The 12,453-nt window shown below is 51.2% G+C and overlaps 1 protein-coding gene across 4 annotated transcripts in view; it reads left to right on the forward strand.

Annotated features, from left to right (window-relative positions):
* Pitpnm3 (PITPNM family member 3) overlaps positions 1 to 12,453 on the forward strand; it is a 92,601-nt gene that overhangs the window by 55,827 nt on the left and 24,321 nt on the right. For all 4 annotated transcript variants that reach the window (XM_052756252.1, XM_052756255.1, XM_052756254.1 and 1 more), the window contains 4 exons: positions 8,182 to 8,258; positions 8,612 to 8,847; positions 11,720 to 11,909; positions 12,311 to 12,433. In XM_052756252.1, coding sequence (XP_052612212.1) covers positions 8,182 to 8,258; positions 8,612 to 8,847; positions 11,720 to 11,909; positions 12,311 to 12,433 — 626 coding nt within the window. The remainder of the gene's footprint in view (positions 1 to 8,181; positions 8,259 to 8,611; positions 8,848 to 11,719; positions 11,910 to 12,310; positions 12,434 to 12,453) is intronic.

Genomic DNA, 12,453 nt, shown 5'->3' on the forward strand with positions numbered 1-12,453 from the left:
ACGCACATTTAGGGTACCCAACAGTATGTTCTTAAGAGGTAGGGTCCAGGACCCAGACCCTAGCAGTGGGCAAGGGGCAAGGGGCAAGGGGCAAGGGGCAAGTTTTCATCTGGCTAGTATCTCTTTAAAGCCTCTGGCTTACTGAAGGCCTACACACAGCACCTCTGCCTTTTAGCTAGGCAAAGCCAGGTGGATATGATTGGATTTTGACCTTGAGAGGGTTAAGGAGGCACATGAGGGATCTCAGTTTCCAGATCCTGAGTGAAAATTCCATCCCAGCATCCCTACCAAGTGGATATTGCATAACTTGCTTGCATAACCTCAATAAAAGAGAACTCCCTGCCTGCAGGCCGACACAGGCCACTGTGGACAGCTGTGAACACTTCCAAAGCGTGCTCAACCAGGAGATACTCACCCCACCATGACATGTTGTTGTCCTGCCCTTTACTTGGCTCAGGCATGACTCAGCATGCATCTATAACTGGATCTGCAGTGTAGATCTGTGGTGTGGATCTTCACTGTATAACTACAGTGTATATTTACTAAGTAATCTGTAGTATGGGTCTGTGGAATGAGTCTGTGGTTTAGATCTATGGTGTGGATCTTCAGTGTGTATCCCCAGAGTAAGTAGGTCTATGGTAGGGAATCCATGGCATGGATCTGCTGTGTGCATCTGCAGCATTAATTAGTGTTGTAAATCTGCTGTGGGAATCAGCATGGATTCTTCAGCATGGATCTTCAGAATGGATCTGTAGTGTGGATTCTGCAGCCTGGGGATGCAGTGTGGATCTGCAGCATGGATCTGCAGCCTGGGGATGCAGTGTGGATCTGCAGATCTACTTGGTTGACTCTTCTCCAGGTTGGCCCTAGACTTTGTACAGTGTTCCTGCCAAATTATCAGGCTCAATTATACGTCCTCAATGTGGCCTAAAGTCCTCATTTTGAACTGTAATTCTGGTTTGGGTGATCTCATTTTGCAGCCCCGGATCATATGAGTAGATTTGGTAATATGACCTAGATAAGTTTTAGGCATGTGACATGGACTTGGTCATATGACTGCTTTGTTCACATGATCCTCCAAGCTTGAGATCCTTGTAGCCTGGTGTTGGATTTTTGAGTGTTTTCAGCTCTGCCCCAAGTTGGGTGATAGATAACCAGCAGAGCAGAAATCAGAAAGAGATACTGAGTTATGTGTTAAAAACAGATATAAGACGTAAGTTTGTGACCAGTTTATAAATGTTCTTGGTGTAAATGTGACAACACACGCTTATAATGTCTATTCAGTGTCCATATTCATAAATACTTTGAGACTGAAACAAATATGGACTAACTAAAGAAATAGTAGAACATAAAGAAAAGTGGAGAATGGGGGAAAATCAACTACTGTCCCAGTGTGAAGAAAAATTTACAACATTTAGATGATTTCCTTTGACTACAAGGTTCAAGACCCCTGTCCAATTCCTTCCACTTACCTAGAATGCTGTTTTCCCAAGGCTGAATGCTGGGCACCTTCAGGGGAGGGTGACCTGGTGTCTGACTGGTAATTGAAGCCAGGGGCTTTCAAGTCCAGCTCTGAGGAGCCTTCGGGGACTGCCTAGCAGCAAGACTGGGCCAGAGTAAGGAAGGAGGCCCATGTTAGTCAACTTTCTGTTTCAAAAAACAAAAAACAAAACTCAAACACTTGATAGAATTAACTGCAAAGAAAAAGAGGTCGAGCACTCAATGGAATTCAGCTGGTTCATTTTCAGTTTTTCAAGTAGCCCCAGGGAAAGGTTCATTGGATTAGGAAATTTCTCGATTTGATGAGAGCCCAGGAACCTTCTGGAAAAGGCCTGTTGTTTTTCCTGTTTCCTGCTGTCCTGTCTTCATCCCGCTATCGGAGATCAATCCCCACCTATTATTTTGGCTCGGAGTCTCAGAGGTGTCAGTCGATGGTTGTTTTGTGTCTGGCTGGCACAGTGTACCATGTTGAGAACATGTCTTGGAGGAAGCTGTTCACCTCCTGCTGGCCAGGAAGCAAGAGGAGAGACAGGAAGGGTCTGGGGGCCCTAGAGACACTTCAAGTCCACACCCCTTCCTCACACCAGGCCCCATTTTCCAGTAGAACTGCAGCTTGGGGACCAAGCCTTCAACACATGGGCACTGGTGGGACATTGACGATCTAGTTCGGAGCAAGAGAGCAGAGTCACCAGGTTGCTGAAAACAACAAACAAACAAACAAACAAACAAACAAACACGATGCTTCTGCCTATATTCGTGATTCTGTCTTTCAGACATTTAGGTCCGTTTCAGGACAAGCTACATGGTTCTAGGCTGGGCCAGCTCCACTCAGTTCAGCCCCTGGGTAGCTGGTGGAGATGACAGCCACTTCCAGGGGACTGGTAGAATGGAGAATGAAACTGAAAAGTGAGCGTTTGCTCCTGCTGGGTCCTGGCAATGGGTGGCAAGTGACTGGTGACAGTTGGGTTCCCCTACTAGGCTAGGGTGATGTTTTGCTTAGAGAACCAAACACATGGGTGCTGACCTTGGCTTTTGTCTCTGTAGCAGTATGGTGTGCATGGTAATTAGAAGGGATGATCAGGATTTGTGCTTTCCCAAGGCTGTGATTAAGCAAAAATAGCCTCTATTCTTCAGCCGGCAGAAAGAACCATGGTGAGCTGGGTGGGTCACCAATCCAGAGCTGGGGCTGGCAGGGTGCTGGGAGCAGGCACTGTGGTAGCTGGCCTGCCTCAAAGCCCCTCATAAAATACTGTCACAAAACTGGTTTACCTACCCTAAGTATGAGCCCAATAGGGACCCAGCCTGAACAGGGCCATGCAAACAGAAACGAACAGCTAGTGGAGAGAAGCAGGTGGCTTAATGACCAGGTCTCGGGGCCCCTTGCAGGTGGCTTTCCACTACCCAGGATCCTTTGCTAGCCTCTCAGCACCAGGAAACCTGGGGAATCCTCCAGATGTGGAACAATGCGCAGGTCAGGAGGCGCTAGCATTCCCAGAGTACCTTAGGTTCTAGCTCTTCCCAGAATTTGCTCAGGGAATTCTGCCTCACCGAGGAAGAGGGGTTGTTCCCTGAACCTGGAGTCTCTGGGGGCTTGGAGAGGCTGTGTAACTGTGAACACCTGAAATCATCGCTTCTAAACAGTTTTTACAAAAATGCCAGACCCCGAAAGCTGATAAGTTCTGTTTTGACGAGGCTTCTAGTTTTAAGGAAAATAAAGCAACTGTGTAGTTACAGGCCACGCCCCATTCAGCATGTGAGGTAACATCCTGGTCTTGGTAGATCCGAGCAGACTTTCCAGAAGGAGTAGCTACTGAGTAGGGTTTTGTGGAACACACACGGGTTTTCTAGTTTGCAGAGGGAAGAAAGGCTCATAGGCACAAAGCTTGTGTAAGCAAAGGTGACGAGGCGCGGAAGAGTTCTGTCTTTTGGGAGAATCAAACCCAGTGATCTTGATCATTGTGCGAGGTTCTTAAAAGAACTAGGCTTTGCTGGGTGTGGGGGTAGCTGCCTACAACCCTAGTATGCAGAAGGCTGAGGCAGGAGGATTGCCAAGGATTGGAAGCCAGCCTGGGATACATAGTAAGATCTAGTTTTGAAACAGCAGTGGCAGCAACAGCAGCAACAGTAGCAACAATACAAAGCCTTATGGGAAGGGGACAGACAGACAGACAGACAGACAGGGCAACGTAAGGCTACTCTCTTGCTTGTTCACAGAGACCTCTACTATTCTGTGGGTGACTCTGGTCTTGGCAGGAAGTGCTCAAGGGACCAGAGTCTGCATCTACCAGGCAAGGTTTCCTGGCCTCACTGACGGAGAGCACAACATCTATGCCTCTGTGCATCCAAGGAAGCAAGGTTCTGTCCCCAGACTGCAGAGGGAATGAGATGCTTCCTTTCTGCTGGGGGGTGAGGCAGGGAGAGGCCACGCTGCAGTTACCTCTACCCAGTCTCTAGCCCTCAGCTCTCATCCCTACTGGTTGGGGAACTGTTTCAGCGTCATCTATGGCCAAGATGCCCTGTGCATCCACCAGTGCCATGAGTATTGTGTGGGCCCCAGGGAGCTGACACCAGGCAGATGGAGGCTGTGGGAGCTCCTAGGTCTGTGTCACCAGTGAAGATGCAGGCTTCAGCCCCCACCTAGCAGAGGGCATGGTGCCCGGAAGACAGCAGGACCCTCATGTCTTCCCTGCAAGTTATTTATAGCCTCGCAATGGTAATTTGTGGCAATCACAGCATTTAATCCTGTAATCACACTGCAAGCAGGCACCCAGCCCAGTGAGGTCGGTGAGCCTGCCAGGGTTCGGGGAGGGACTTGGCGGCAGGACAGGGAGTGTGGAGGCGGTGATGTCCTTATCAGCTTCCACCCCATCTTGTCAGCCATGCCCCACCCCCTGCACCCTGGATAATACGAATAACAATAGCAGCTAACACATTTCACAGGTGTCATATTCTATGCCTTGTTCTAAAGCTCCTCGCCCATAGGAACTCCCTTATTTCCATTGCCACTCCATAAGGCAGTTATATTATCACTGTGTCATTCCTGACTCCAGGCGAGGAAACAGGCTTAGGTCACACAGCTGATAAGAGCCATGTCTTGAACTCAGGCCTTTCGGTTTCAAAGCCCAGGGTTTTGGAGACTATAGTCTCAGAGGTAGAGATGCCCCATCTACCTCTACCCCACCTCTACTATTAGCCTTGGCCCTGCGGACACTCTGGTTTCCTCCATGCACCTGCTCCGGAGACGCATACGTGCTCCAGAGACCACATACACCACCACAAGACTACTTTTTACTTTGTGTTGGCGTTGGCTTCTTTCCCAGACATGCTTTCCCCAGTGACAAATGGTTGTAGAAAGAGGACTTGGGCAGAAGACCCGGACTCAATTCATCAGATGCTCTCTGCATTTTGCTTCTGCAGAGAGGGACAGCCTGCAGCTTGCAGCTTGGAAGGGCGGGGCACCGCCTGGCTGAGTGCCCTCTTCTATGGAGGTGGGGCCCTCTAGCGGGGATTCCGTGGCCTTATTTGTTATATGGCTGGCCCAAAGGACCTGGGATGTGTAAACCACACATTTTAGAGTTTACTCATCTGTAGAATGGGGCTAAGGACAAGAGCCATCTAAACTGAGAAGACATATGGGGAGATAGGTGAGATGACATAAGCCAACCCTTAATGAGGGCTCATTGAAGTGGGCCCGTTGCTATTGGCTTTTATGGTCACCCTGTCCTGAGTGCAGAATTTAGGCTTCCCCCATTCAGGCTCAGGGCCAGGTCTTTTGTAGTTAGAAAAAGACAGAGGGCTGGGGGAAGGGAGGCACTGTGCTGCCCTTCAATCTCAGCACCCAGGAGGCAGGGGCAAGGAGGAGGGTGAATTCCATGTCAGCCTAGGCTACTTAGGAAGAGAGACCTTGTCTCGATAAGAAACACAAAACAAAAACCAGAAGCAGGGGTGATTAAAGCACTCGCCATGCAAGTGTGAGTGCTGGAATTGGAATCCCCAGAACTCACATAAAGCTGGACATAAATAGACCACGTGTTTGTAGCTTCAGTGTTCTTACTGCAAGATGGGAATTGAGACAGAATTCTCAGAGGCTTGCAAGCGACCCTGTATCAAAGAAGGTGAAAGGTGAGGACCAATGCCTGTCTTCTGACTGCCACATGTAGGCTGTGGCTCTTGTGTATATGTATACACCTCTCTCTCTCTCTCTCTCTCTCTCTCTCTCTCTCTCTCTCTCTCTCTCTCACACACACACACACACACACACACACACACACACACACACACACACACTCTCTATATAAACTGACAAAAACAGACAGGAGAATTAGAAAAAGTGGCAGGCGGAGCCAAGCCTCGGGAACGCTTGTCTTGGCCTCCTCCTCATAAGACCCAAACTGCCCCATTACCCAGGAAACAATTTCCATCCATACAGCAGCAGTTCAGAGCTCACAGAGCAGTCTCCTCTAGCCCAGGGTTGTGTCTTAAGGACTGGACAGTTCAGAACTGCTCTTCCCAGTTGAGAACAACTTGTCTAGAATTCTTTGCAGGTTGTTCTCTCTGGATCAGGCTGGGGAATGTTGATCTAGATCTAGGTTGGCTACAGTCGTGGGAAGGACCTCCATTAACCCTTCCGGGGTGAAAGGGGCGTTGGGGAGGATTATCCTTATCTAGAATGGAGTTCCCCATCAACAGAGGCAAACAAGTGCTTCATAGAGAGTTGTAAGTTTCAGCCACACACAGGCAGTAGTGGGAGAGGGGGCATGGTGGGCTGGATGAAGCAAGGACTCTTGGGGTGGCAGACATTGTTGATGTAAAGGGTAGCTGTGGGATATCTGAGATCTCTTTCCATATGATGTCGTGCAGAGCATGGGTCTTAGGTCAAGCACTGGCACATCACTCTGGAGAAGTCCAGATAAACATCTTACGGTTTGAGGGCTATGAGTCTGTTGCCACTCCTGAAGTCAGGCCTGTGGTGTGAAAGCAGCCATAGACGACACATAAAGGGATGGACTGTCTGTGTGCCAAGAAAACTTCATTTACAAAAACAGGTGGCAGAGTCTATCCTTGGCTGTAGACCCTGTGTTAGAACAGTGGGAGCTCAGGGGTCCCCCGAGAAGCCCTTCCTGGGGGGGGGGTGTTGGCTTAGGCAGCTAGCAGGAGTGGGAAGAGTACTTCTGAGTGACGCCAAAGTGCCTGCTTGATGCCACGTGTCATACCAGGTGGTGGCCTTCCCTTTCTGAGTGGTCACCTTCCCCAGGACCGTGGTCCTATAGTTCAAAGTCTTGCTGTTTCACTAAGAGCTTCAACCAGGTTTTATTATTATTATTATTATTATTATTATTATTATTTGTGGTGGAAATGGAACCCAGGATGTAGGCAAGTGTGCTCTACCTCAGAGGTACACTCCCAGTCCCAAGCAGATATTTTTTAAAAATACTGTTTTGTTTTTTTTTTTTTTAAGCAGGCTGAGACAGGCGAGTTGACCCAGTGATTAAGAGCAGGACAAATGGGTTCAATTATTAGCCTCCACATGGTGGTGCACAACCTTTTGTAACTCTAGTCCCAGGGGATCTGATGTTCCGGGCTCTTCTCACCTTTGTGGACAACAGGACACATGTGTGACACAGATATACCTTAAGGCAAAACATTCATAGACTTAAAGAACACCAAAACAACAACAACAACAACAACAACAACAACAACAACAACAACAACAAAAACAGGCTGGTAAAATGGTTCGGCAGATAAAGGCGCTTGCCGCTAAACCTGATAACCTGAGCTCGGTCCCTAGGACCCACATGATCAAAGGAGAGAATTGACTCTGTGGGTTGTCCTCTGCATGCTCTGCATGTACAGACAAACAAAATAAATAAACAATGTAACAAAAGAAAAATAAACAACAACCCCCCCCCCCCAAAAAAAGAAGGAAAACAAAAATAAAAATGAAAATTTTCTAATGAGTGCTGTCCTGGTACAACAGTAAAGACTGAGAAGTCCTGTAATCCGCCCTCTGTCCAATGCCCATGAAATATAGTGGCATCATTTCTGTCTAAGGCCAAAGGCCTGAGCTCCAGGGGAGCCAGGGATATAAGTCCCCAACTCCAGCCAGATGGTGGAGACCCAGAAACACGATATCCCAAGGCTGACACTGTGATTATCCTAACCCTTTTGTTTTGTTCAGACCTTAGCAGAAGGGATGGTGCCTGCCCACCCCAGGGGCTGGATCTTCTCAACTCAGCCTCTGTGGTTAGAGCTAACCCTCCTGGAAGCCCCCCACAGGCACACCTGGGAGGCACAGGGCGTCTCTTAGCCTGGTAACACTTAGATGACACAGTGGCTCTCCAGCTGTTCTCAAGGGTCTTTCGTGTCAAGTTCCTGGATGTCATAGGACTCTAGCACAGCCGCCATTCTGCCCTGAAGAAGTAAGCAGGGCAGCTCTTTCTTAGGACATCCTGTCTTGTCTGTGATGACTGGCCTCAGCTGGGCTTCTTTTCTTTAGAAGGGCAAAGCCATTTTGTGTGGTATATACTCCAGAGACAGGGTCCCGGACTGGGTGCCCCTCCCTAGCTCCGGACTATCACTCCAGCTTTCCAATAAATCAGGGCCTCCCCTATGTGGCCAGCCACACCTAGGGAGCGCTAGGGCAGTTGAGAGCCTTCTGCATTCTTTCTGTCCCCTCTGCAGGAGAACTGTATCGGGTGTCCCTTAGAAGACAGAGATTCCCAGCTCAAGGAAGCATCGAGATCCATGAAGATGGCGAGGTGTGCTGGGTTTCAGAGGCATCCGGTCCATCTGTATGTAGCCAGCCTCTTAGGAAGAGCCCTAGGAGGGTAGACAGGCGGCTTAGCCTCCATCCAGTTCTTCCTCGCTGGATGACCCTTGGGTAGCTCCCTGTTCTTCTCTGGGCTTCAGGCTCCTGTAGGCACAAGAAGAGTCACTGTAGACTCATTTTGCTGTCCTGTCCATTGAGGGTCTCGCCCTCCTGGGAGCCTTCTGGATGCCCCAGAGTCCCACAGGGGTCGTGGAGTGTCGGCCATAGTCCCCATGTCTCTGTCCTTGTGCATCCTGGGGTCCTGCTGCCTGCCTGTCTCTATCTCTGCCATGTCCCTCTCAGGAAGGCTGCTCACAGCGTTCCTGTAAGACACACGTTCTCCTGCTGGTGCTGCATGGGGGCAACGTCCTAGACTCCGGCTCTAGTGACCCTTCCTGCAAGGCGGCCGACATTCACACCTTCAGTTCTGTGCTGGAGAAGGTCACGCGCGCCCACTTCCCTGCTGCCCTGGGCCACATCCTCATCAAATTTGTCCCTTGTCCTGCCATCTGCTCGGAGGCTTTCTCGCTCGTCTCGAAGTGAGTCATTTCGGCTTGTTTGTATAGTCTGGGTTTGGTGTGGGAGGTGTAAGTGGAGGGGATACCCGTGCCTTGGGAGGCCTGTCTGGTGTCAAGTCAGAATTGCTGAGAGCATCCTTAGTGGGATATGGTCATTAAGAGTCCTCTGTCAGGGACCTGGGAGTGCCAGGGTCCCCATACTAGCCCAGATTCACTTCCTGTGCTTCAGTTTGAATGAAAGAAGAAACAGACCTTGGGAGATTTATCCATTTCCCCCCAGCTATCCAGAGAATGGAGTCGGGAGTCACACCAAGGCAGCCTCACTCCCGAGAGCAGCCCTGTAGGGATAGGTACTCTAATGGAGGTAGCCCAAGATATGGCTAGTACTCAGTCAGGGAAAACTTCCTGGAGGAGAGTTGATTTGAATGTCATAGTGTGGGCTAAGTGTCTGTTCTCTTTGGTCAGCCTGGACTTGAATCTTGGCTGTGTGACCTTGGGGAATTGTGTCACCTCTTCCTACCTTGAGTCCCCCATCTGTAAGATGGAGGTGATGCTAGTGTTGGAATGCACGTGGGTCTAAACCCATCGCAGCACATGGGAGGTGTCTACCCACACAGGGCTGGGCTGCCACTGGCTGCCATACTAGCATCCATCCTCCTGGGGCCAGGGGACACACTCAGCCTGTTTCCTGTTGGTGGAGAGTGAGATGATACTGATATGGTCCTGTCCTAGCTCACAGTAGAGACTCAGCTCGTAGGAGCAGGGAGGGCAAGGACGGTATGACAGAAGCACAGGCTGAACACAAGGCCACTTCCTGCAAGTGCCAGTACATCCCTCGCATTGTGGACCCAGGTACCAGTGAGGGGCAGACTGAGAGACCAGTGGCTCTATGGAAACTGGGTTCTGTGGGGGAAATTCCACCCACCATGCTGGGACCTGAGGCTTCCAGTGCCCTAGGTGTCACTGTTGAAGTAGCTGAAGGTACTGGGTCCCTGGAGCCAGCTGGACACCTGCTTTCTTTCCAGTTGTCTGCAAAATAGTCTTTGTGCACCTGTAGAGCCCACATGGCCCAGACACCGAGTAAGTTCTTGAGACTGAAGCAGGGAGGCCAGACTTTCCTGCAGGTGGAGTGAAAGGGGAGCTGTTGGCATCCCTGCCTCACACCATATCACCTGCCCTGTGACCTTAGAAAGCCCCTCCTTCAAGCCCCTCCTCCAGGCTTTCTTCTTTGTGTGGAGCATACTCAAAGTCCCATGAGAAGGGGAGCTGTGTGCTTAGCTTCAGCCAGATGGAGCTCTGAGCCCAGGGGCTCCAGTGTGGGATGGGCCTAAGAGCTCTGCTTTTCACTTCCAGTGGCTCAGGATCTAGGAAGGGCTGGATCATTCCCCTTCCTGCTCACTCCCTGAATGGTGCTCAGAGGCTGGTTTTCCTGGGTTCCCAGGTTACCCTCAGGTGGCTCTCCATTAGAGATACAGATCAGGAAGCAGGTTAGGCCTATGGCTTTCTAGCTTAGCCAATTGTCTCAGGATCTGGTGTGACCCATGCCAAACACAAGATGTGCAGGCGCCTATGGATCAGCTGAGCGAGTGGAGCCCTGGAATCTGCTTCCTAGACAAGGGCTCGCTGCTGCTCTTCTGTTGTAGGATTTAGGAGCAGCTGAGCAGGTGGCCAGGCTCTGGTCCCTCACACTCACAGCAGTCCCAGAGTTAATCTTGCTGGTCCACAATCCATGTCAAGACCCACCCCCAGGATGGCTGACCTCCAGAGCTGGGTCATCCCTATCTCCAGGAAGACGGATGTCCAGGCCATTTGAGGGGACAGCAGGAGGGAGCTTACCTCTCCCCCAGGCAGCTCTTGCCAGGGCCATTAATCACCCGTAATCACTGCTGGGAGGGAGCTCCTTCTCGGCTAATTAAAATCTCTCCGGCTGCAATTGAGGCCTGTTTCCTCTAATTTGTGTTCTTTGGAGATGAGAAATGGTTGGTGGGGCCTGCCTCGCACACTGCTAGGACTCTGCCACCTGCTGAGGGTGCCTGAGTCCTATCACCTACCCTAGATTCTGCTGGTCCTTAGCCCCATCTGCTCTAGGCTTTAGGCACTCTGGAGCTAGGCATGTAGGGTAAGGACAGGCTGTTGGCCTGGGTAGGACGTTCTCAGACTCCTTTGTGTCTGTTCTAAAAAGCCAAGCCCAACAAGGCATCAGGGGTGGGTGTGCCAGAGGACAGAGGCAATCCAGGTAGGGTTGGGAAGACAGGTGGGTCTGAGCTGTCCAGAGGGGGCGGGACTTCCTAGTAGGGAGATACAGGGATGAAGTGTCCTCTGGGAGTGGAGTTCTGTAGGGCAGGCTCCCAGCCCTCTCTGCAAAACCACTGAAGCAGAGGATCAGTCCCCTGCACATGGAACATACCATCATACAGGCGGCTAGGTGCCACCTTCACACTGGAGCCATTGTCCTAGCTCCACGATTGATGTGCCCTCACTGCTCCATTCTCAGCTTCCCCAAAGTCTCTCTTGGGAGTCTAATTCAGCCCCTTCCTCCTCCAGGAGGTCTGCCACGATGCCACTTTCCCATACTGTTCTATGTTAGCTGATTCTCTAGGTTCTTTCAGAATTGGGGTGTTTCTAGGCTCCTGCCAGACAGCATGGCTGTTCCACACCACAGGCTGGCGTGGACTGGCATAGATGGAGTCAGCGCAGCCTCGAGTCCTCATCCTTTTCCCCCCCTGCCCCATGCTTGTGCTTTGCCTCGTGGGACCTATCCTGGGGCCTTGACATCTTTCCGGAGCTGGGCCTGGTGCCCCGGCAGCATGGGTGTTCTTCCAAAGAGCCCACAGCCCCACACCACCCACTTCTTGGTCCTGGCTAGGCTGACTTTGGGTCCCCATGTCTGCAGCCTGAACCCCTATAGCCACGACGAGGGCTGCCTCAGCACCAGCCAGGACCACATTCCCCTGGCTGCCCTGCCCCTGCTGGCCATCTCCTCTCCACAGTACCAGAATGCTGTTGCCACTGTCATCGAGCGAGCCAACCACATCTATGGAGAGTTTCTCAAGTCCTCTGATGGGATTGGCTTCAGTGGGCAGGTAGGACAGCCTGCTTTCTCCCACCCTGTGTCAGCCACCACCTGAAAGACGGGCTGGGGTCTGCTGCAGGGATGAAGGCAGGTTAGAATTGTAGCATCTGAGTTTGAAGGAGGCTTTTGATGCGGGGAAGATCCCCATTTTACAGACAGAAAAACTGCCCTGATTTGGAGTCCATGCTGACCCTTAGCTGGTTTGGCTCCTAAGCATGGCCTGACCACTGAACTCAGACTGGCCCCAGAGGAAATCTCTTGTCAGGATGAGCCTACACCCTCCATTTGGGCTCTAAGCAACTCATTAGGGTAAATTCCTTATTCTCTCATGGGAACACGCCCCTGCTCCGACTGGACTTGGGGTGAGAGGGTTGTGGCAGGCAAGCCTGCAGCCCAGCTGTACCTCTGCAGGTGTGTCTCATCGGGGACTGTGTGGGCGGCCTCCTGGCTTTCGATGCCATCTGCTACAGTGCGGGACCCTCAGGGGACAGCCCTGGCAGCAGCAGCCGGAAGGGGAGCATCAGCAGTACCCAGGTGTGGTCAGGCTGGGGGAT

This window comes from Peromyscus californicus, unplaced genomic scaffold (genome assembly GCF_007827085.1).
Source record: "Peromyscus californicus insignis strain IS unplaced genomic scaffold, ASM782708v3 Scaffold_3__1_contigs__length_106647218, whole genome shotgun sequence".
Lineage (NCBI taxonomy): Eukaryota > Metazoa > Chordata > Mammalia > Rodentia > Cricetidae > Peromyscus > Peromyscus californicus.